General features: G+C 48.5%; 2 protein-coding genes across 5 annotated transcripts; one reads left to right on the top strand and one right to left on the bottom strand.

Moving 5' to 3' along the window:
* Nucleotides 1-1,338: 1,338 nt before the first annotated feature.
* On the bottom strand, nucleotides 1,339-10,340 carry LOC136018243 (rab-like protein 2A). Of its 3 annotated transcripts, none has more exons than XM_065689174.1 (8): nucleotides 10,185-10,339; nucleotides 10,073-10,102; nucleotides 9,875-9,954; nucleotides 5,763-5,842; nucleotides 4,779-4,890; nucleotides 2,781-2,878; nucleotides 2,452-2,535; nucleotides 1,339-1,536 (listed from the first exon to the last, which is right to left on the bottom strand). In XM_065689174.1, exons 1-8 carry the CDS (start codon nucleotides 10,283-10,285, stop codon nucleotides 1,528-1,530), a joined length of 594 nt encoding a protein of 197 aa, XP_065545246.1. In that variant the 5' UTR covers nucleotides 10,286-10,339; the 3' UTR covers nucleotides 1,339-1,527. The 3 variants fall into 3 exon arrangements, with proteins under 3 accessions (XP_065545246.1, XP_065543735.1, XP_065544501.1); XM_065687663.1 differs by lacking the exon at nucleotides 1,339-1,536 and adding an exon at nucleotides 1,742-2,200 and having other exon boundaries at nucleotides 10,185-10,333; XM_065688429.1 differs by lacking the exon at nucleotides 1,339-1,536 and adding an exon at nucleotides 2,211-2,329 and having other exon boundaries at nucleotides 10,185-10,340.
* A 12-nt stretch (nucleotides 10,341-10,352) lies between these two features.
* NME6 (NME/NM23 nucleoside diphosphate kinase 6) lies at nucleotides 10,353-13,621 on the top strand. Of its 2 annotated transcripts, none has more exons than XM_065691117.1 (6): nucleotides 10,353-10,480; nucleotides 10,801-10,903; nucleotides 11,000-11,039; nucleotides 11,466-11,626; nucleotides 11,881-12,057; nucleotides 12,710-13,621. In XM_065691117.1, exons 1-5 carry the CDS (start codon nucleotides 10,391-10,393, stop codon nucleotides 12,024-12,026), a joined length of 540 nt encoding a protein of 179 aa, XP_065547189.1. In that variant the 5' UTR covers nucleotides 10,353-10,390; the 3' UTR covers nucleotides 12,027-12,057; nucleotides 12,710-13,621. The 2 variants fall into 2 exon arrangements, with proteins under 2 accessions (XP_065547189.1, XP_065546423.1); XM_065690351.1 differs by having other exon boundaries at nucleotides 10,354-10,480; nucleotides 13,529-13,615.
* The last annotated feature ends 11,206 nt before the right edge of the window (nucleotides 13,622-24,827 follow it).

Genomic DNA, 24,827 nt, shown 5'->3' with positions numbered 1-24,827 from the left:
AAAGGGGTAGGTTCAGCACCCGGGAAGGCTGTGCCCCACTGCAGTGTCTGCTTTTGAAAACCAGAAAAAGCTCAAAAACAGGCAGAGAAGGGAACTGAGGCAGAATGTCCTGAAGGCCTCTATCTGCACAGTTTATCCAAAATAAGAATACAGCAGGACCTGAGATGCTGCACAAAGCACAGGCACTTTGCTCTGTATCTCTGCATGTATAAAGTGTGGGCATGTGCTTATGCCTGTATGTGTGTGTGGACATGTATGTATGCCTGCACGCGCATGTGAGTTTGCATGTGCATCTATAGGAGGTGCATTCTACATGGCATACAGCACTGGGGTATCCTGTGAGCATGCATGTGGGCAGATGGATGGGTGCACATTGTGCGCAGGGTGTAGGGGTGGGTGCATTCTGCATGTATGTGTCCTGTAGAGTGTGCATGCACTGCCTGTGTATGTGTTCTCTGTGTGTGCCAGCCAGTTTTGCACACACAGGCATTCTTTGTGTATGTGAACATGCTGCATTGCCCTTGTGTTCAAGACAGGTGTTTTAGAGTCCCGGTGTACACACTCTGGTTGTGCACTGCACCATCTCTTTGTATCCCATGTGTCTCTATGCACCCTGTGTGCGAACACAGGGTGCGCACACAGCTTTTGTGCACGCTGCGTTTGCGCTCCCAGGGAATTCCTCCTTGCAGAAGAGCTGGAGCTGAATTGGGAGCACTCTCATTCTCAGGAGGTTTCTCCTGTCTCAACCCAATGATGTGAGTTGCTTAGTTGGGCTTCTAAAGAGCCAGATCACACTCAAGAACATGCACACATGCTTCAAAGTCATGAATGGCAAGCCAAAATAGCATAGAGTAGGACCTTTCCCAGAACCCACTTAACATAAAAAGCAGGACCCAGTACTCATCTTCCTCTCCAGCTGATCAGGACTGGAACATACACACAGATCACTCCCTAGATTCACAAGCACAGCATGCTCATAGGCTCCTTAAATATGAGCATAGGAATTCAGTTAATGTCTGTAGCTGGATGTCAAGCTACTTACCCAGCAGCTGGCACAGACCTTGGGTCTTTCCAGATCTATGTCTCCTCTTGCTTGCGAGCTTGTCCAGCTTCAAGTTCACTAGTGAACTGCACACACCCCCAGAGCACTCCCACCAGCAACTGGCTGGTGATTCCAGCTGCTGGGTCCCTATGGCCTATGTTCCTTCTGCCGCTGCTGCAGCCAGGTACAGACTGGTGTCACACAGAACAGCATCTGGAGTCACTCTCAAAAAGAAGGTTGGACAGACTGTGGTGATTAGGTGCAAGGCCCAGTCAAACAAACAAAACAATCAGCAGTTGGAAACACAACATGTCTTAGGCCAGCTACTGGTGGGATCCCTGTAGGTGTGTACAATACACTGGTGAACTTGAAACTAGACTTATGAAGCACAAGTCTCCTGAACACATGTGTGGGAACAGCAGCAGCCACATCCATCAGGCTGGGATAGGACAAGCCTCCTGGGTGTGATTCCACCCGATTCAGCTCTAGCAGACCTGAAAGGAGAAGGTGTGCTGGAAATCTACTGGATCTGGCTGCTCCATAACAGAATGGGGGAGGAAACCCAAAGAAATTACACCAGAACTCACACAAATGGACCGAGGCAGTGCTGGCTGGGAAAAGCAATGGGGAGGGCTGGCAGTTGGACTTAATACTGTATAGTAACTGGACTACTGCTTTAGAACAGAAGTGCAGGAAGGATGTAGGCTCAAAGTTTTATATATATTAAAAAAAAAAAAATTGTTTTTAGTGTTTGTTTTCTCCAGTAGGTACCATTAAGGCTTCCAGACAGGTCCCTTCCCTGTAGGTCCCAGAGTGGCTGAACTCTCCAGGCAAGCTTTGCCTTGAAGAAGCAAGCCGTAACCAGCAACCTTGTGGATATTTTCACCCTCTCCTTGACCATGATACGCAGCAGCTCAGGCCACATCAAGAAAGGTCATGGCTAGAGAATCTCCCACAAGAGTGGGAGAAGTCCAGCTGAGCTCTCAGGGCAAGAGAAAAACCACTTTCCTCTGTGAAGGCCAGCTTTAACTAGCCCCAGAAATCTAGAGCAAAGGGAAACTCAGACTCAGAGTCCAGGGCTTAGGCAGATGGGGGATTCTCTTCAGGGCAGCTCTCCTCTTGATCCAACAAATTCTCGCTTTTCTGCAGGTCAAAGCTCTGGAAAGGAGCAGGACAAGGAACTGCTGAGAAGCACGACAGCAACAGCTATACTGTGCTGTGATTCTTTCAAATTTGGTCTAGGGCAGTGCAGGTTCTTCAGAGGATCACCACCTCACCCCTTCCAACCTAGACACGAGCAGCACACAAACCCCACAGTGTCACTACTATAAGGCAAATCTTCCCATGCCTACAAGGTTTTGGCCTAGAGCTGCTCTTAGGAGGAGAGCAGTAAGCAGAGCCTTTCTTACCTCCAGTTCTCGCATGACCTCGTCCATGAAATCTCCTGAATTCTGTTTGTAAGCAACTGCCAGTTTGATGGCATCATTGAAGAGCTGATGAGGAGGAGAATACTTGTCACTCAAAGAGAAGAGGCACTGGGTTTCTGTAACATACAGAAACTGTTCCCACACCTCAAGAAAAACAAAAACAAAACTCTGCAAATACCTATAGCTACCAGACCTCACAAGTAGGCAAACATATACCAGCCCATTTTCTGCTCTCTGTGCCTACAGCAGTCTCCATGTCCTTGGACCATATAGAGGTCTCATGCATGCTGAGTCAAATATCTGTGTCCTACCTTCACTACATTGGTGCCATCTGCAGCAGACACAAAGTAAAAGGGCAAACTGAACTTCCGGGCAAAGTTGAAGCTTTTCTGGGTCACCTTCATATCCGCTGGGGACAAAAGAAGGAGAAATGGTCAGTAAGACATCACTGCAGGCAGAATGCCAACATGTGCAGGAGTGGTGGAACAGATGAGACCAGAGCCCAGCTGAGCAGTCAAGGCCCCCTCAGTGTAGTACAAGGCTAGGAGAGTCCTCCCCAACAGCTGCAGGGCTTTAAAAGCAACAGTATCAGCAAACCATTGACAAGGGACACTAAAAGAAAGAGTTCTTGTTGGTTTATCCATGGTGCTTGACTAAATTATAGATGGATTCTGATGTGCTATAAATGAATAACAGTTTAGAAAATACCCGTTCACTTGCCCTGCAGCAACTATGAATGTTTCCCAGGCACATCCCTGTGATTTTGGCCATGTCCATATGACCTGGACATCATCACCATTACAAGTAATGCCTCTCCCTTCAGTTTGGCCTATTAGCCAGAACTCCGCCCTTCCTTTATGGCATGCACCTATACTCCTGTGTGTCCAGGGCATGCTCACAGTATATAAATGACCCAACTGTTACATATTTTTACTTAACAGGCAGTTAGGTCCAGCTGCCCCAACCTCAGTAGGCCAGAGGCTTTATTTCAGGTTTGGAACAACTCTACTGGATATTTAGCAGCCATGCTGGCAGAGCAGGAGCAGCTCAGTTGCGATTGATAGCCAGCCTGTATGCTGCACAGGGGGATGATCTGCTTTGTCTCATACAGCTGCAGCTGAACTAGTTCAGACTCCAAGTGCTGCCTGTGAGCACTGCCTTGGCAGCCGCTCCTGGCCTCTCTGCAGGAAGCTAGATCAACTGTTCTGCATACTGGGCCTGTGTTAAGAGCTGTGAGCTGATAATTTCCTAGTCCAGGTGGAATACAGCAAAGGAAGGCAAGGCAAAGGACTCCTCTGGAATAGTGTGCACTCTCACATAGAACACCATGATCAGGATTCATCTACACAGAGGTTCTGCCTACAATATGCCTGTCAACACCAAGTCCATTCGCCTCGGACTTCCTCTACAGTCCATGCAACCAATGGATTCAAGGCTGGCTTGACGCATCCTATAGGAAAGGCCTTCATTAGGTAAGCTCAATCATGCCCTAAGCCACACCACTGAACCAAATGAACTGCTGTAGACTGCAGTGGAAGCCCGGACACCTTATTCAGGTGGACACAACTATTCATAGCTGTGATGATTTCTACCATGAATGTCAGCAAGGAAGCCCATGTCTGACACTGTACTTGACAGAGAACAGCAGGAGACTCTGGTCATAAGGGTATGTGTTCTCTTGTTGATGCTGAGGAGAAAGCTGATGGCATTATGCACTCTCACAGGATGGAGGAAGACAAGTCACAACCCAAGTGACAGCACTAATGTGTGGAATGCCTAGCTGGCATTCCTAAGAAGAGGGAGGCATCCAATCACTGGCAGAGGAAGGCGAACAATTTTGCTATCAGGTATATTATAGACACTTCAGCACAGAGGAGTTCCACAGAAACCTGCAGCCTGAATTAGCAACACAAGGGCAGTTACTGACTGTGCCAGGGGAAGCCACGTAATAGGTTATGCTCCTCTTCCAGCAAGACATCCTGCCATTTTTTAATAAGTACTGCTCCAACCAGCTTTTGGTTTCTTGCTGGATGCAATGGGCAGTGTGGTAAGGACAGAATTGGAAGGACATCACTTGAATAAACTTTAAATGTACCAAATTGTATTTTCAAGTGCTAGTGAAACAAGGACGAGCCTGTAAGATAGCATCAAGGTCAGAAGAGGGCGCAGCTATTCACTGGTAAAATACAGCCCTGAGGGACTAGCACTCAAGAACTCATATGGACCTAACAGATGAACGACATTCTCAGCCAGGTATGAAGAGAATCACATCACAATCCTGAGAGGCTGAAAGAAGAAGACCTACTCACCATCAATTTTGTTGGCCACCACAATGCACGGAATCTCTGGACGGAATTCCCTCAGCTCCTTATACCAGCTGTTCAAGTTCTTGTAAGTGACTTTCCGTTGCACATCAAACACCTTCCAAGAAAGAACCAGCTATGATGGGCCATAGCAGGAGAGCTCCTGATCAACCACCAAATACAGAATCCAGAATTCTCCGAGGAGGACATCAATAAAGGAAACTGGTGTTTGTTAGAAAGTGTGAAAGACAAAGGAGAGTATCCAGAAAGCCTTGAAACATGCAGCCAGCCCACTTCTTTGCATGAGGCAGAGAACAGTCCCTCATTTTCCTTTACAGTCTTATTTTGTACTATGACAAACACTACATCACCCATGGCAAGTGAACAAGCATAGGAAATATGCTTGCTCTGCTCTGCTAAGTAGGGTCAGACATAAGACTTCTCCATTTTAACAATTAAAATACCAATGAAGTTGACTAATGCTCACAAGTGGTAAGAAAGAATCGAAAGGTTGAGTAACAGTACAAAGCAAGAGACCTCAGAGGGTTAGAAGTCAGGAAAAAAGACTTATTTGAGCTAATAAATGGGAAGACCAAATTATAGGAAAACAGAAAGGGCAGAAGACCAGAGAAGAACGTCTTATGTAGCACTCCTGCAGAACATGTCAGAACAGTTTTGTACTACATAATCCAATAGTCAGATAACAGAACAAGAAAGGAATGCTTACAAAAGTAAGGAAATTTAGAAGACAGTAAAGCCAGGGAATATAGTAAGAGTGCTATGAGGAAAGACAGAATAGAGCTAAACATACCCAAGTACGCTACTTTTATCTGGTGAGAGAAGAAAGAACAATACAGGAAAGTTTTCTAAACCACTGGAAGAGACAAATCTAAAGCAACATTGTCACAAGAAGTAACACACAGGCCACGTGTCAGCTAGGACTGCATTAGTCAAAATTCCATCAAATCACAGCTGAGACACTGCCCTTACCATGACACAAGCATGAGCGTTATGGTAATAGGATGCATGCATGCTCTGGAACCTCTCCTGTCCAGCTGTGTCCCAGAAGTCTGTAAGACACAAAAAACAAACTTAGAATGACACATCTTTTCAAGTTCTGTTTTCCTTAGAACTTAAACCCAGGAGACAAAGCCCAGTCCATCTACTCGGTGTCACAGATGGTGGTTTCACCTCACTAATCTGAGACATTCCAGGGCTAAGAGATTATGCAGAACTAGAACTTTTTCTTAGCTACACTTAACTATGAGTTGTGCTGAGACTGAACATGGCTATAAACATATCAGCAAAAGAGAAGTCATCAGCAGATATGACTTGTAAAGAACAGAAAGACAAAGTTAGTCAAAAGTGCCAAGTGGTAACAATGCATAGTGCTTTGTCACTAGAGATGACAACAGGAAACAAAACCTGAACCTCTTGTAATTGGCTTGATTTCTGACACCTTGGTACACAGCCAGGTGCCTGCCCTAGGCAATATTCTCTCTCCTTTCACGGACAGTCCAACTCTGCTTTTCCCAGGGGCACAACTCATTCTAAAATTACTAAGGGCCCAGTTCAGGGTCCCAAGGGAAGAGACAGGCAGGTCCCAATTCACTAAGCACCTCTTAGACTGGGTATCATGAAGCATACCTGAACAGTCAGCAACATTCTAATGCCCTTTTCTGTCTGCGTGTCTCAGGTAGGGCTCCTCCCCACCCCAATCCTTTTAATGTACCATTTCAGAATCCTCACTTAGAAGGTCAAAAGAGGTGCCAGTGATCATGACCTACTGAATGTCCCTAAATTAACTTCCCAGGCAATGTGGCAGCTGTCCTGAGAGAACTTGCCATGCCTTATTGAAAAGCACTGCTGCTTTTATTACCAAATCCTCCAGATTTGTCTGTCATACCCCATGTCACTCCAGAACACAGGGATTTATCAACCTTAAAATCCTTGGGAAAAGTAAGATTCATAAATATGAATACAGCACATTTTAATGCAGTCCTAACTCTACCATGCGGAATTTGGCAATGGCCTCTAAGAACAGCTCAGCAGAGTAAAAATTAAACTAGCAAGGGAAGTGGTAATTCTGCACAGTTTGAGTCTTCAGATCAAATTATCTGCCTTTACAAATCACATTTCATGAGAGGTCTTCTCTGCAAAGTAGCTTGGATGATCAGCCTTATGTTCATAAAAGGTGCAGAAGACACTGTGAACACTAGCATAACATTAGCCACATGAATTACTTAAACTAGACCAAGTTACTTCATAAAGTACTAAATCCATGTTAAAAATAAGTCCATGACTTCTGCAAGTTGTCCTAACTGTATTTCACTTAATGGTTAAAAAAGCTCCCCACGTCATCTTTTATATGAGTTAACCTAACATCAAATAGTCTGTTAAATATTTCTTGTTATGCTGAAACCTCCTTTTGTAGAAAGTTCCTGTTCTCTAATATTTTACCTTCCCCCTGAGAAGCCAGAGTCCCTCATCATTAGGCCCCTTTTTACTATCTTTCAACTGTTCTCATGGCTTTTCTCTGAAACCTTTTATTAGGTGTAAATGGCAAGGTTTGTGTAAGGGGCAGGGGCTGCAGGGATGGCTTCTGTGGGAAGACACTGGAAGCTCACCCCATTTCAGGCTGAGCCAGTTTCAGTCAGCTCCAAGACAGACAGATCCCCTCTGGCCAAATCACTCCCAGTCAGCAATGCTGGTGATAACATATTTAAGAAGGAGTCAAAAATGCTGCAGAGGAGAGTGAGGAACTGCAAGAGAACGAGCTGTGCAGACACCACGCTCAGAAGAAGGAGGGAGACAAGGTCATAGAATCACAGAATCCCAGACTGGTTTGGGTTGGAAGGGATGATACAGCTCCTCCAGTTCCAATCCCCTGTCACGGGCAGGGACATCTTCCACTAGAGCAGGTTACTCCAAGCCCCTGTGTCCAACCTGGCCTTGAACACTGCCAGGGATGGGGCAGCCACAGCTTCTCTGGGCACCCTGTGCCAGTGGTTCCACAGTGTAACCACCCTCAGCATGAAACATTTCTTCCTCATATCCAATTTACACCTGCCCTCTTTCAGTTTAAAACTGTTGTGCCTTGTTCTCTCCCTACAGGCCCCTATAAAAAGGCTTTCTTCATCTTTCTTATAAACCCCCTTTATATATTGAAAGGCCACAATAAGGCCTCCCTGGAGCCTTCTCTTCTCCAGGCTGAACAACCCCAATCTCTCAGCTTCTCTCCATAGTAGAGGTGCTCCCTCCCTGTGATAGTTTTTGTGAACCTGTTCTAATAGATCCATGTTTATCTTGTACTGGGGATCCCAGAGGTGGATGCAGGACTCCTGGTGGGGTCTCTAGCAGAGCAGAGCAGAATTGCCTCCTTCAACCTGCTGGTCATACTCTTCTCATGCAGCCCGAGTCAATTTGCTTTCTGGGCTGCAAGTGCACATTGATGGCCTGTGTCCAGTTTTTCATTCACCAGCAAAGGGGAAAGGTGCAGTGCTCAAACACGTAGAAAGTTGGTACAAACAGGAAGGGGGGAAAAATTGTTCAGTGTCCAGGAAACACAGGAAATAACTGGTTCACCTTGAACAAGGAAAATTTGCATTAAGTATCAAGAAAGACTTTCTAGCAGTAAGAACCCTAATAGGTTGGATTAGATGGCCTAAGCAGACTTTGTCACTGGAAGTCTTTGAATATGTGTTTTATAAATATATATCTCTCTCTATATAGATATGACCTGATATATATATATATGACCTTATGGGGTGACCCTATGATAGATACTTATCAATGAAAAGCATCATTAAGTAAAGACTTTCTCCTGTGTGGAGATGTGCAAGATGTCCTCTTACAGTCCCTTTCCAAAAGCTGTAATATTCTGGAAACGCAATGATCGTAGTGGCAGATGCAGCACTACAGAATATCCACTCAAACCACAGAATAAGATCATGCTTTTCTTGAGCTTCCATCTGTAACACACAGTGAACAGCATTGTGCTATGAGGCTGTCTCACAGGTTAAAGCAATGCATCTTCACTACTCTTCCCTCATCTACCAGGCCAGATCACTGTTCAGTTAATAGGTTCTTCACCTATGCCACTAATCCCCATGCAAGGGGATCTCTAAGTGTAAGATCAGCTCTGGTTTTTTTTTCAAGGAGTTGAATACCTGTCAAAGCAATTGCTTCAAGAATCCTGATTTAACTATGTTAGTCACTGTTCAGTGAGTGCCTGCTGTTCAGGATGCAGTGTCATGATGAAACTGAGCTAACTGACATTTCAGTTTTACCACGAAGCTAAGCTAGCTGCCCAGGGAAGTTGTAGTCCTGTTCCCTTATGTACCACCAGTGTTCACTTATAGCCTAGTCCTGTCCACTGTCAGGCCAGTCCAGAAAGTAAACCGTGCATATTAACCACTCACAAAAGAAGGGAATGGATTTCTTCTCCTTTGGCTTCCTAAAGCATCTCTGAATGGGGCCTTATACACACCTGTGCTGGTGGAAGGGGCAGGTGGGGAAGCACTGGCAAAGCAAGGAAGAGCAGAGAGGAGGCTTGTTCTGGCTCGCAAGGCGGGTGTTAATCACTTTAGCTGCAGTACGAAGCTGCCTTCAGACTCTTCTACTCTGTCAATATAGTAAATAAGTGAGAAGAACTATTCCATATGCATATAATAACAGAGTCTGCAGTGGGATTTAGCTGCCTGTCAACATCAGGAAACACTTTCCGTTGTGAAGGTGGCTGGGCACAGGTATCGGGTGCCCAGGAAGGTTGTAGAGTCTCTGTCCTTGGAGACATTCAAAAGCCACCTGGACATGGTCCTGGGCAACTGGCTGCAGGTGGCCCTGCTTCAGCAGAGGTTGGACAGGAGCTTCAGAGACCCCTTCTGATCACCCCCATTCTGTGATCCTCTGATCCCTCCATTCCTCAATTCCGCTGCCTACAAACAACTGTATGGCACCCCATTGCCCAGTGCAGGAAACTGCCGTGGTCTGGGGTCCGCGCGCTGCTGCCTCTGCCCACAGCACCGCCGCTGTTACAGCTCTGCACGCAGCCGGCACCGGCCCGTGCCCGTGCAGCACCCAGCCGGGCGCTCTCCACTTACCCACGAGGACCGCCCGCCCGTCCACCCGGGCGCGGTGCTTGTAGAGCGTCAGGGCGAAGGTGGAGAGCTGCTGGGGGCAGCTGCGTCCGCGTTAAGGAACCGACGGAGGAGGGCGGCCCCGGCGCAGCAGCGACCGCTCCCCGCCCGGCCGCACCGCGACTCCCCAGGCCCCCGCCGCAAGGGGCAGCACAAGGATACAAGCTGTCGAGCAGGAACCTCTCCAGCAGCCTGCGGAAAGAGTACGACGCTGCCGTTAGCCCGGGGCACCGCCCCGAGCCGCCCCTGCCCTACCCGCGGGGAACACACGCACTTGGACTTGCCCACGGCGCTGTCGCCCAGGCAGATGATCTTCACGGTCTCCTCCGCGCCCGCCGCCGCCTCGGCCCGGGCCTGCTCCGGCGCCTCCGCCATGGCCCCGCCTCCGCGTCCCCGCTGCTACGCGACACGAGGGACCGGCCTCAGGCGCCGCATCACCGGGCGCGACGTTCCGCTGATGTCAGAGGCGCGCCGGGGGCCATGGCTGCGGCGGGGCCCTGTGGGCGGCCGCTGCAGCTCACGCTGGCTCTGCTGAAGCCGGACGCCGTGGCCCACCCGTTGGTGATGGAGGTGAGCGCTGGGCGCCCCGCATCGTCCTGCTCCGCGCAGCTTCGTCCTACACCGCACCGCTTCGTCTTTCCCCTCGCTATCCCGCACCAGTCCTCTTCGGCCCGCTCTCGGCCCGCTTCGTCCCTCCCTGCATCATCCCGCACCGCCCTTCTTCGTCCCTCCCCTCATCGTCCCGCACCAGTCCTCTTCGGCCCGCCCCGCATGGTCCCGCGCAGCCCCGCTCCCTCCCGCTCCCCCCCGAGACACCGGCCCAGGCCGTGCGGTACGGAGCGCCCCGGCGGTGGCCGCCGCCCGCCCAGCCGCTGCGCCTCTGCCCGCAGGCCGTGCACGAAACCATCCTCAGCAATCGGTTCCTCATAGTGCGCGCCAAGAAGCTGCGCTGCGGGCGGGAGGAGAGCCGCCGGTTCTACCGGGAGCACGCGGGTAGGCGGCACGGGGCTGGGGCTGGGGCTGGGGCTGGACGAGCGTGTCCGGGGCCGGGGCGCTGCGCGGTTTGACCCGCCCGTCTTTCTCCCGCAGGGCGGTTCTTCTACCAGCGGCTGGTGGAGTTCATGGCCAGGTACCTGCCATGCCCGCAGCCGGTCTCTGCGGGGCGCCAGGAGGGAGCTCCCTTCACTTCACAGAGAACCCTTGTCCCGCCTTTGGGTGGAGAGGCCGCTTTGGCGTGGGACGTGTCTCACCCAAGGTGGAAGGCCTCAGGGGTGGAGAAATGCCAGGAGATAACCCTGCTGTGACTGTAGTAGGACTTAGTGGGGTGGCATACCCAAGGGTGGTGGGTGCCATCACCTAGGAGGAGGGCATTCACACAAATGCTTTGCTCTGAGCCACAGACTCAAGGTCTAGTGCCATGGTGGGGCTGTGTCGCCTCCCAAAAGCACTGGAAGACAGTTGCACTTCCTTGTTTGCACTTGCTGTATCTATAAGAATGAAACCGTGCCCTTTTGCAACCTTATCTACCTCTCCTCTTCCCTGGTCTTTTTCTCAGTGGCCCCATGTGGGCTTACATCTTGGCCCATGAGAATGCTGTCCCTCTCTGGAGATCCCTGATGGGACCCACCAAAGTATTCCGAGCCCGAAACAGCGTCCCAGACTCCATCCGAGGAGCTTATGGCCTCACTGACACCAGGAATACCACTCATGGCTCAGGTAGACCCATCCTTCTTTGCTGAGTGTTGGGCAAAGGCTGGAGCTCAGGAAGGTGTGAGCACTGGTGTTTTGCTTGCTTTCCAGTATGGAAGTCACAGTTAATGATTTACTCACTTCTGCAGACTCCGCTCACCCCTGTCCTGGTGTGACTTGAGCCTGGTGCTTTTCTTGTGGCTTTTGCCCTTCCCTTTGGAATGTAGCACGTTTGTAGTGTCACACTGCCATCACTCACCTTCTCCTCTGTTTTCCAACAGATTCACCAGCATCAGCCAGCAGAGAAATTGCCTTTTTCTTCCCGGAGTTCGATGAGCAGCTCTGGTACCAGCAGGAAGAGCCACGTCTGCGCCAAGGGCAGGTGTATTACAATGCAGAGGAGCGTGTCCACTGTGTTCAGGGATGAAGAGACAAGAGTTGACCTGAGTTACCCAGGGGTATGGTTTGCTGAGCTGGGAGTAGAGCCATGGCATCATGTTTTAAGGAGCATGGGGGAGAGAAGGACTTAATGCACATCATGTTGTGTGATCTGGAGTTAACGTTGCTCATGCAGCATCCAGGTGCTGGGGCAGTTTAGGAAAAAGATCTCAAGTAACAGTACTCCATCTAGATGTAGAGATCTAGCCATGGAGTTCACTGATCCCTTGTGTTTATGTAGACATAAGCGGTACAGGTGAGTCCGGCAACAGGGTAGGTGAAAGGGGTTGCTAGTTCCAGTTAGGATATGGTTTGTTTTGCTGATGGTAGTCCTCAGACTCTTAATATTTGCTCTGTTCCCAGAGTCCCGTAAGGAGAAAAGAGAGGGAAAAGAATATGAAAAAAGGCATCAATAAGCAGGGTAATACTAACTTTCCTGCCCTTGCTTTCCTGGATCCAAGCTGAAAAACAAGGTTCTCTTGTATCATAATTCTGATCTTGAGCTTCTGTTGGAGGGCACAGTTAGAAGCCGTTCCCAAGAGGAAAGCAGCGTATCCCATTGGGTTGGTTTGGGCTGGGCTGACAAGTCTGCAGCGTGAGTTCTAGGGGAAGATGCAGAAACGTGTGGAATACTCCAGTGACTCTGAAGGATCTTTTGTTTGTGCTTTTTAGATTGCCCGGGGGATGAGATCTGCAGTTCTGATGGGACTTGATAGTGGCTATTAGAGCTATGGATTTCTCAAATCCATAATAAAAGGCCAGAGAAGCTGATTTGAATGCTGGTACACAGGGGCTGTAGGATTTCTGCCGGGAAATTTCTTTACAAGAGGCTTCATTGCCTATACTTTTACTGGGCGTTGAAGTACTGAGTTCCATGTCCTTTGTAAATTATATGGACAAAGTCATTTCGTTATGCAATAATTGATATAGTTATCATATCCTGGTGTGTGAGGACTTGGTTTTGAGGTGCAAAACAAGGTTCTGAGATGCTTATTTATGTTTCCCTGTTTGCTGCATTTTGAGCTCTGGTCCTGTACCAGTTTTTAATCCATTTAAACTGCCCCAGATTGCAGTTACAATGCTGATATTTTTAATTAAGGTGCCATGTTGTACCAAGTGTATTTCTTTTAGATAATTTCAAATGCACTGTATTGCTGAAGGTACCTTTGTACTGCGTTTGGGACAAGAAGTTTGTTAGCTTGATTCCCTCTTCTGAAGTTACGTGTGACTAGCACTGAGGGTACTGTTCCCTGCAGCTCTTGACTAGGTTGTTGATTGAGTCGCAAATTCATTAGTGCATCATTGTGATACAGATCAAAGGGAAGTTGCTGTGGCTAGTTTAAGACAACTATGTGAGATGCTGGGCATTTGACTGAAAAATGTGTAATTGTAGGAGATGCTTCTGTAGAGTTTCCTTGACCAAATGCATCAACATGTTTGTTCCTTCATTACCATTATACGAGATTAAATGCAGTCATTGTTTTGTTCCAGGTACAGATCAAAAGGATCTGCGGAATATTTCTGCGTTTTTGCATTGCTGTTTTATTTTCACCAGCAGTATCCAAAGGTGGATCTGCTCATGATCGAGTTTGTGTTTATACAGCTCTGGAATCTTGCTGTCCATAATGCTATTGTCAATTGATATTTTATTGATTCCCTCAGTGTCTGTCAGTTTTGTGGGGTTTTCATGTGATTAGTAACCCTTACGATTTTATTTTCATCTTTCTTCTTTATTTATATTTTGCTCTTTTTTTGGCTATTCATTTGGGGTACCATTAAATGACAATTCCCGGCTTACACTGCTTGTTTGAAATGTGTTAATTTTCCTAGTCATTTGCCATTATTACATTTCAGGAAACCAACCTTTTTAAAATTTCGAGTACAAACAGCACTGGCTTAGTGGTGCAGTGTTTTCACAGAGTGATTATCGGGTGACCGTCACCATTCCTTAGGTGACTGCCAGTTGTTGGGTCCGTATTAACATTTCTTTGGTCCACCCAGACTGCCCCTGAGAAGAGGTTGTCGGAACTGTGCAGTGCCATTGCCCTACACAGAGCATTTGTTTTGTAAATCTAAAGATGTTCTGTGAAGTCTGTCAGGAGATCTAATATAAGAAGAAGTTGTTCCCTGCGAGGGTGCTGAGGCGCTGGCACAGGTGCCCAGAGGAGCTATGGCTGCCCCGTCGCTGGCAGTGCTCAACGCCAGGATAGGCACAGGGGCTTGGAGCAAGCTGCTCTAGTGGAAGGTGTCCTTGCCCATGGCAGGGGTTGGGACTGGAGGAGCTTTAAGGTCCCTTCCAACCCAGATCATTCCATGATTCTGATAATACTGAAATATTTGGTGTTAGATGGAGGAGATAGTGTCAAAAAATGCTTTTAATATCAAAGGAAGCCTTTGGATTTTAGCAGAAGCTCTGCTTTGAGGCCTCTTGGGGAAGTCTTTCTTTTATTGGGTTTTTCCCCTCTTTGTAAGTGCTGAAGAAATGTTTCACTTCTTTAGTGTGTCATAGCACTGTACCAGGTACTAGGAAGAAAAATAACTGTTCGAGCTGAAACCAGTTCATAATGACAATTCACGTGTGTTCTGTGTACCTCCTTGTGCCTCCCAGTCCTGTGCTGTACGTTTGATTTTGTAACTTCCCATGGCTTTAATTTAAAACAATTTCTTGTACCCTTTCTCACTTTTCTTCCTGCCCCTTCCCTGTCCCTAATCTGCTTTTACAGAACAAGTTGAAACCTCTGATTACTTTTAATAAATCCTGGTAATGCCCAGCACAGGCTCTTTCTTCTCTTTTGTAAAGATTTTCAGTTTCTTTATTTGACTTACAAACATTATGTTGTGAAATAATAAAGGCAAGTTATCCAAATGCTGGTTTAGCTTAAATGTGTAATATCTGATGCTGCAACAATCTCATGTACAGTCAACATTTGTATTTTGGTTGTTGTCCTCTTCTTACTAATGTTTAAATGCCTTCTGCCTGTTTGCACAGGAGCATGGTACCTGAATATGAGACTGAAGGCTGCTGAAACACAGAGTTTCTGCTTTCCAAAGGAAGTGCTCCCCCCGTATTTCACAGAAACAATACCTATCTGACACAGCTGTAGTATACATCTATAATGTAGCTACACTGCCTCAGAGTAGAGAAGGAATTTGGGCAAGAAGGCACAATCATTATTACAAATGGCTGTGGAACTTCAGCTTTGTATTTACTGAAGTTTTCCATAAAGTTTGCTGTCATTCAGGTTAAATTATTTACCTTTTTCTCGTTTTAGTACGTCAACAACTTTATGTGTTTCTTTGCCTAGAGTATGAACATCTCAAAGATCGGGAGTCTGCACAGACCAAAGACATTCTTCTCACATGCCTCACTCTGCTGTTTATGACATGATGATGCAGTTGATTACAGCAGATGTGAACAGCTTCAAAGTTACTTCTGAGTGACTGCCTCAAACTTTTAATAGGCCACTCTAAGCCTTGTTTACAGGTCTCTCACAAAAACCTGCGAGGGGAGAAAGTGAAGTGCTCTGGGCTCTTAGTAATGGGCACTGAAGCTCTGATGGCATTTTCTCTGTGGAGAGAAGCCTGTGGGGAATGGGTACCAAGCAGACAAACTGGAAACAAGGAAATATCTCTCTCAAACTTCAGCCTTCTATTTAAAGCATCTTGTTTAAAGTGCAGTAATTGGCCTCTGGGGCAGACTGGATGCACAAGCCTGGGCAAGGCTTAGCTGAGCTTTGGAGAGCTGGCTCCATACAGTGAGAGGACGGAGCTGGTCATAGGGAGTGTGAGGAGCGGAGCTGTGGGTGCAGAGCCACAGCTGACCACGAAGTACAAGGTTACAATCATTAGGCAAAAGTGCTGCTCAGTGGTGACTTCCCTGTTGCTTTCTGAGTACAAGTTGGCAGAAACAGTGACCCTGAGGCTGGTGCCAAGTAGAGCATCACAGGTATCTGAGCTGGGGACCTGTCCTGTTTGACATCTTCATTAGTGATATGAAAGATGACAGTGTGCTGGTTGAGGGGAACAGTGAATATGCTTAAGAGCAGGGCTGCTATCTAGAGGTACCTGGACAGACCGGAGGAATGAGCCAGAAAGAACCGCATGAAGTTCAGCAGGGACAAATAGCGAGTCCTGTGCCTGGGAAGAAAAAGCCCTGAGAACACACATTCTGGGGGTGCCTTGCTGAGCAGCAGCTCTGTGGAAAAGGCCCTCGGGGACCTTGGTGGGCTGCAAACCAGACATGAGTGTGCCCTGACAGCAGAGGTGGGCAACAGCATCTTGAGCTGTGTGAACAGCACCAAAGAGAGTGGAATGAGGGAAGTAGTTATGGCCCTCTAGTCAATACATCTGTCATATCAAAGTGCTGCATTCAGTGCTGGGTTCCCTGGAACAAGGAATACACCAGCAGACTCAAGAGTTCAGTGAAGAGCCACCAAGATGGCCAGGGCTGGAGCATTTCCACTGTGATCAAAAGCAGAGGGAGTTGGGCTTGCTCAACCTGCAGGAGGAATGGCTTTGTGAGGACCCCATAGCAGTCTGTTACCTATGGTGAAGCTATCGAGAAAACAATGCCAGGCTCATCACTGGGGCAGGGAGTGAGGATGAGAGGCAGCAGGCAAAATTCAGACAGGAGGTTTCAAGTTCATAAAATCATGCAATATTCTCAGTGGGAAGGGACCTGCGAGGATCATTGAGTCCCAACTCTAGACTCCATATCGGGCAACCTAAAAGTTAAACCAGGTATGTGTTGTCCAAATGCTTCCTGAACACTTCCCCCATGACCTCGGAAGTGGTCATGGCAGGCTTGAAGCCATGACCATTTCCCTGAGGAGCTTGTTCAAGTGCTTGACTGCTTTTCCCTAATACCCAATCTGAACTTCCCCTGACATCTTCAAGCCATTCCCTCATGCTTTATCACTGCACACAGAGAGAAATCAGCATCACGCTCTCCACCTCCTTCCCCTCATGAGGAAGCTGTAGACAGCAATGAAGTCACCTCAGTCTCCTGTAAGCTGAACAAATTCAGTACCTGCTGCTTAAGTCATGTCCTCCAGTCCTTTCACCATCTTTGTGATGCACACAGTATTGAAATAGAGTTAAGCATAGTGGGACAGTCACTTCTTTTAACCAGTTAGCTGTACTGTGCCTTATGCATCCTAGGAAACAGTTGGCCTTTTTGGCCACCACGACAAACTGTTGACTCATATTGAACTTTTCATAAACAAAACCCCCAGAGTTTTCAGAGTTGGAGGTTCAAGAGGTTTCCTTCCACCTGGAGGTAAGGCACAACAGTCACTCTGAAGATCATTACATAGTGGAGCGGGGTCACAGGAAGGCTTTGAGATCTGGATACAGCCCACAGGAGCTTTGACCATGGAGCTGGCTGTGCTTCGGGTAGGGGTTGGATGCAGCAAGCAGATTCTTGCCACCCTGAACACCATGAATTGCACAGGTTTTCTTGTCTCTGTGTCCCAAGGAAGCATTTGTGCACAAGTGGAGACCATGAACAGCGAGATGGCAGCACTGCTGTAGTGACCTGCGATACAAGCAATGGTGGGTTTTGCTCGAGAAGGAATTCTTGAGCTGGAAGTTTGCATCTCTCTGAACAAGAAGGGAAACTTGACTTGGAGAAGTTCCCAGTTTTGCAACAGTACACTTGGGTTTTGGAAAGTGCAACACTTACCCTTGGAGAAGGTAAGGGCCCTGCACCCAGGTTAGAGTCTCATTTCCTAAAGTGCTGAGTGGTTACAGGAGCTGGGCCTGATCTTTGTGGATGCTCACCCAAATTTAGGCATTCAGTTTAAAACAACTCCCCTGATCCTTCACAAATTCATGGAGATTTGATTTCTCACTGGGCCCACAAGGCTAGATTTGATATGCCTCAGTAGACCAGAGGAGGACACAAACATTGATATTTCTTCTCAAAAAGGCCGTACTGAAGACATTACCACAGAAAACAGACATGGATCAGATTTTCCCCCTCATTGAGGTAGTAGCTCCTCTGCTGTCTATGCTGGTTTCCATACGGGGTACTCCTTCCCCTCAAGTGTTGCTGCCTATCCAGTCCCTACTTCTCAAATGACATTTCTGCTCAGCTCCTCAACTCTTAAAGCTTCAGACAGAGCTTGTTACAGGATCAGCTCCTACAGGATCATCAGGAAACAGGGATGCAAAAAGACTGCAATAAAGCAATTCCATATTCCTGCTGCAGAATTGCAGAATCATGTCTCAGTCCTGATCTCCAGATTCACTCCCTGTTGCAGTCTTCACATTTCCTGGGTTTCCCACTTTACATTTCCATGGCACCATGTGGTGAACTCCAGCTAAACCTGCTGTTCCTATCAGGAGGGGTTCCAGGCTCAGAGCAGAAAGCATTCACTCTGTGTAAGTCCATGTAATCCTGCTGCCCAGCTCTTCAAGAACTCACAGGACTCTACTTGGTGCTTTAATCAAGTCCAATCAGACCTGCTGTCAGATCACAGTCCCACTGTGGCCAGGTTCTCCCGGTCCCTTGGACCACACTCCACCCCAGACCCCTGCCCAGCCTGGGCTGGGTGGGCAGAGTTATCACAGATGGTGGGAGGATGGATGTCTGTTGCCAGCCCTCCTCATTGCTGCCTCTCTGCTAGCATTGGCCAATGTAGGCATCTCATAGCCCTGCAAGAGGTAAAACTGAGTCGTAAGGAAGGACTTAGGGCACAGGGAATGCAGCTCCTGGTGGCCCTGGCCAGCCACCCTCCTGTAGCCCTGGGCCCCTGGCATGGGGACCTGCTTGGAGCTGCAGCCCAGGCACCCCAAGAGCTGCTACAGGCTTGGACCAGGAGGCCAAGGCTAGAGAGCCCTGGCTGGTCTGCGCTTTGCACAGCCCAGAGCAGAACAGGAGATCAAGGTGGGTCCTCTGCCAGGAGGGCTTTGTGCTGTAGGTGCAAGTACCGCTTGTGCAGGTTGACTGAGGGATGCTCCTCTGCTACTTGCACCTGCCACTGAACAAGACCTACTTGTGAAAGCCTCTCCCTAAGTGCCCTCAAAGGGTTAAAAGCCTCTCCTCCACTCACAAGCCCTGAGGACACGGAAGCTCATCCTCATGCAGGTAAGACAACTGGACAGCAGCTGAGCACATTGCTAGTTTTTAATTCTTTCCAAGCACTGGATGCTGTCCACTGCTCTTGGACATGGAGGTAAGAGAGAGCTGAGAGGGCAGGACTGCTGCCTGGGGTGGGGCAGGGCCTCAGTCATGGTTGGACCTTCACAATGTTCCCTATAGACACATTACTTGGGAGCAAACCTAGTAGTGTCACACAGGGCTCTTGAGTAGTTCTGGGTTGTGTCTGTTGGTGATGCCTCAAATGAAGCAATCCAGTCCTTTTCAGAAGCTAACCATGTGTAATTGCTGGCTCCCTCAGTCCAACCATCACCTGGAACTGGGGCTGGACCATGCCCAAGGTTCAGGACCATACCTCCCATGGTGATGTGCTCTGGCTATCTGGTCTGCTCACCCAAGTGCAAATGGAATGCGGTGGCTCTGTGAGGAAACCCACATCCTGCAGGAGCGGCTGGCTTCCCAGAGTGGGCATGGAGCACATCTGCCCACTGTAGGAGGAAGGGTGATACAATGCCCTCAGATGCTGGAGCTATGCAGAAGTGTGTCGTGGTGACATAAGGCATCCTGCTTTAAGGACTGCACCAGCGCTGAGCTGGGTCTCACACTACTGAATCACCATCACAGTGGTCAGGGGAGCCTTCCTTCTCCTAGCAGGAATGACAGAAACCAGCTGCCTCCCTGGCACTGGTGGCATCAGTACTCCCCCCCTGCCTCCTGTACAGTGTTTCTGGACAAGTCAGCACTGAGCAGGTGTCACTGCACCGGGAAATACTTGGTAAGTCATTAGTTACCATGAGAAACCGCCTCAGTGCAAGTGAGAGAGAGGAAAGGAGCTGAAGCAAGATGGAGATTCTTTCAAGGCTCATTCCTATGCAGCCCAGGAGAAAAAGGAAGACTTTCCTATCATGTCTTCCTCTTTGTCCACTGTGTACAGGATGTCTGAGGTTTAAATCTGGCATTTCTTGTCATGTGGCTGGGTCTACTGACTACTACGTTGCTCCAGACGATGGTGAAAAACTGGTGTCATTCCTCTGCAGGTTTCCTGTGGCTGTACTGTAGCCCTGTAGCTCCATGCCTAATCCAGCCTGGATTTGTCAGCATGGGGAAAGCACCATCTGCAGCTCTGGAGAACTCACTGTCCCTCCTGCAGTGGAACTAACAATTCCCTCCTGTGGCTGGAAACACGATGACCCACAGGTCATGGCTGGGTACCCACAGTATAGAATAGTTAGGGTTGGAAAGGACCTCAAGATCATCTAGTTCCAACCCCCCTGCCATGGGCAGGGACACCTCACACTAAACCATCCCACCCAAGGCTTCATCCAACCTGGCCTTGAACACCACCAGGGATGGAGCACTCACAACCTCCCTGGGCAACCCATTCCAGTGTCTCACCACCCTAAAAGGAAAGAATTTCCTCTTTATATCCAATCTAAACTTCCCCTGTTTAAGTTTTAACCCGTTACCCCTTGTCCTGTCACTACAGTCCCTGACGAAGAGTCCCTCCCAAGGGCTGCTTGATAGCATGTGACGGTCTCACACTCTTGGTCACCTGCTCCTATTTCCAAGCGTTGAGCCCCAGTTCAGAGCACAAGGTGACTGCCCTTACATGCCCAACCTCCTACTATTATATTTATTCCCATTTTTATCACTCTGGTTCCTGAGGTGCCCCATTCCTCCCATGTAGCAGGCAGGTCTCCACTTTCACTGGTACCAGCTTCACCGTAGCAGACTCCTGCCTCTGGCTAACAGGTCACAAGTAAAAGCATCCAACAAGGTTCTGGACAGACTCGTCCTCTCCCACACCTACACCATGGAGGCATTTGTGCCGTAAGAAATCCACTGCCTGAGCACTGTGACAGTTCACAAACACGTATCTTGGAATGATACAGATCAATGTGCATTTTGCAGCTTTGCACAGGGACAGCTCGAGACGAGACAATTTCTGAGAATGCTGCCATTGTCTCTCCCAGCACTTGCCCATCTCAGGCTCCTGCTCCTTGCTGCAGTACCGGGACAAACAAGTTGGGCTGTTCTTGCATCAAAATGCACACAGCTTTGGCTGCAGGCTGGCTGGAAGCAGCGATAGTCTGAGATTTCCAGAATCTCGGATGAGACGGTCCTTATGTACCCGTCCAATGGACGCAAGACAAGTAACAAAAAAAAACCTCAACACTATTAAAAACCATGTTGATCTGGGGCACCGCTGACGTGCTTGGCAGACAGTAGTTTCTCAGCCTTGTAACACCCACATCCAGGATGGAGAGACAAGTTTGGACGTCATGCATGAGGCAAAGCAGAATTCATCTTTTGACTGAAGGTTTTCCTCTCAATACTTTTTTTTTTTTTTCCAAGTTGATGAACTGGAGAGTAAAAGATAAATTAATCAGAACTTGGCTCTTCTACTTAGCAAACAAACACTGATACTGATCACAGTGTGCAAGTACAAACAACAAGAGAACACGATTAGAATACAGTGTCCTTAATTAGGAAGAGAAAGACCTGAAAATTGTGAGTGAGACAGAGCTGACATTTGAGCAATTCCAACAGGAAAAAGACCCACAGTGAGCAACTGCCTGGACAGATTATTGCAGTAAGCAGCTGTAAGAAAAAACTCCCAACAGAAGCAGTGAATTCTCCATTGGTCAACTTTTAAAATCGTGACTGATACATAGATACATGCACTGGACAGAGAAATTAAGATTTGCTGTGCAGTCACAGTCTGCGCTGGGGCTTCCAGCCCTGCTGCTCCGTTATCAACATATATGTGAGCTTAAGCCTTTCTGGATCCCTTCCCTCACTCAGCCAAGAGCAGCCGCTGGTTTCAGGCTGGCTGAGTGCAGTCTGCCTGTGCCAAGTGCTGCCTGGGACAGGTCTGCACCCAAGCCAAGGTGACTGCAGATGGTTTTTTACCTCTCTCACAGCTCCATTTCTTCAGCAGCCTCACAGAGGCTGCCGCACCGTATTTGCTGTATTTGTGCACCAGAACACCCAGCCTCTATCTGCTAGGCTTCCTGGCACTGGCATGTTGGGGGCCACAGCAACCCTCGCCACAAGAACCCAGTAAGCACCAGCTTCAGCAGCCCTTATCTGAGCTTTATGAGCAATAACTGCTTCCTCATGCTTCGATCATGTGGACATGGTGGTCATAGCTTCGCGTGGCAGTAAGCAGAACCCTTGTGTCATAGTGAGACTTGAAATAGGATGATGGAAGAAAGGCCAGTTGAGATCCCTGATAATGTAAATTTGCCTGTGGCTTAACAAACACCGTGTCTTGAGTCACCCCCAGTTAGAACTTGTGCTTTTCTAAGTGTTGGCTATTGCAGAGCAAAGCACCCCCAAAATGGCAGGAGACAAGATAAAAACTCTTCTAACTGGTGCAGCGTGATGCCACATCCCCAACCAGTGGCTTGGGAAGAGCAAACTCAGTGGCCATGGCATCTAAGAGATGACACAACCATGTCTAGGGGCAGGGAAGTATATAGTCACTGTAAGTGCCACCAGGAGGATGAGACATGTGTGGGATACTTATCAAGACCAGGGGCTGGGTTGGCAGGAGAACCCAAGAGGTGTGGGTTCACCTTGATGCACACTGTTCTTGGTTTCTTCTGTGTGATTCTCTTGCAGTCAGGTATCCAACACTGACTGGCAGCTCACTGGACTCTAAAACCTAGCGTCTGTGAAATCCCAACATGGGAAGCTTTCAACTGCTATGGAGATAGGACCAAAGCCATCCTACCAGTGAAACCTTTGCCTTCTGGGGGGTTGTGCTTCGGTCCCCTGGCTCACAATCACCACCTCCTCCTCATAGTGCTCAGTTACAAGAGATACCCAGCAAAATCCATTCTGTTCCCAAAGAAAACTACTGGAGAGCCAAAACCCAGGCCCATGAGACATACAGCTTGCTGGGAAGAGTTTGCCAGTTCTCAGTACACAACACACACTGATTTTATTCTTCAGGGAAAGAAATGCTTCTGCAGCCCATGTGCTGGGACGGCTGCTGCTCCCAGCCAAACAGGTTGCAAGCCTCACAGCTGGCTCTACTTGCTATACACCCTTCTTGATTGTATGAAGTTATTAAAAACACCCCTAGCTCAGAGTCTCACTGGGACACACAAAGAGTCTGCCACAACCAGACCTATTCTGGTGAGCCCCCTGGAAAGGAACATCAGGAAATAATGGGTGAACTGCATGAGGAAAAAGACTGGGGAAGTGATTTCAGAGAGAAAAAACGGTAACACCCCCACCCCCCACAGCCTCCCCGAAAAAAAACCCAAACAATCAATAGCCAGGAAATTTACACTAAAATTGAAAGTTTCTAACCCGAACCACAGTGTGTCATGATGGAAAGGCACACACGGTGATTTTTCTCAATATCAAACACTACGGTTTCTCACACACTGCACCCCCACCCCAGTGTGTCCCTGATTTATTCCTATTGTGATGGTATTCGCATACCACAAAAGAGTTGTGGTCAATGGCTCAATGTCCGGCTGGAGACCGGTAACGAGTGGTGTCCCTCAGGGATCGGTGTTGGGACCGGTCTTGTTTAACATCTTTGTCGCTGACATGGACAGTGGGATTGAGTGCGCCCTCAGCAAGTTTGCCGATGACACCAAGCTGTGTGGTCCGGTTGATATGCTGGAGGGAAGGGATGCCATCCAGAGGGACCCTGACACACTTGTGAGGTGGGCTGATGCCAACCTTATGAAGTTCAACCATGACAAGTGCAAGGTCCTACACCTGGGTTGGAGCAATCCCAGGCACAGCTACAGGTTGGGCAGAGAAGAGATTCAGAGCGGCCCTGCAGAGAAGGACTTGGGGGTGCTGGTCGATGAGAAAATGAACATGAGCCAGCTTCAGTGTGCGCTCGCAGCCCAGAAAGCCAATCGCATCCTGGGCTGCATCAAAAGGAGCGTGACCAGCAGGGCGAAGGAGGTGATCCTGCCCCTTTACTCTGCTCTTGTGAGACCTCACCTGGAGCATTGTGTGCAGTTCTGGTGTCCTCAACATAAAAGGACATGGAACTGCTGGAACAAGTCCAGAGGAGGCCACGAGGATGATCAGGGGACTGGAGCACCTCCTGCATGAAGATAGGCTGAGAAAGTTGGGGCTGTTCAGCCTGGAGAAGAGAAGGCTGCGTGGGGACCTCAGAGCAGCCTTCCAGTACCTGAAGGGGGGCTACAGGGATGCAGGGGAGGGACTCTTCATCAGGGACTGTAGTGACAGGACAAGGGGTAACGGGTTAAAACTGAAACAGGGGAAGTTTAGATTGGATATAAGGAAGAAATTCTTTCCTGTTAGGGTGGTGAGGCACTGGAATGGGTTGCCCAGGGAGGTTGTGAGTGCTCCATCCCTAGCAATATTCAAGGCCAGGTTGGATGAAGCCTTGTGTGGCATGGTTTAGTGTGAGGTGTCCCTGCCCATGGCAGGGGGGTTGGAACTGGATGATCCTGAGGTCCTTTCCAACCCGAACTATTCTATGATTCGAAAAGAACAACAACTCCTAGAGTGGTATGTTGAGCGTCTAGCCTGGAATATACCAGTTCAAGGGAGGGCTTCAGTTTGTGTTGCATTATTACTGAAACCTGTTTTAAACATTAAAAGTTCACCTCGTCTTGAATCCCACCTGCTCAGCCTTTCCCCATACCCAGGATGAAGGAGGGCTAGAATCAGGGGCCCTTTTCA

The sequence above is a fragment of the Lathamus discolor genome, chromosome 1 (assembly GCF_037157495.1).
Source record: "Lathamus discolor isolate bLatDis1 chromosome 1, bLatDis1.hap1, whole genome shotgun sequence".
NCBI classification, from domain to species: domain Eukaryota; kingdom Metazoa; phylum Chordata; class Aves; order Psittaciformes; family Psittacidae; genus Lathamus; species Lathamus discolor.
The sequence above is the reverse complement of the archived record's forward strand: the minus strand, read 5'-3'. Positions and strand labels throughout refer to the sequence as shown.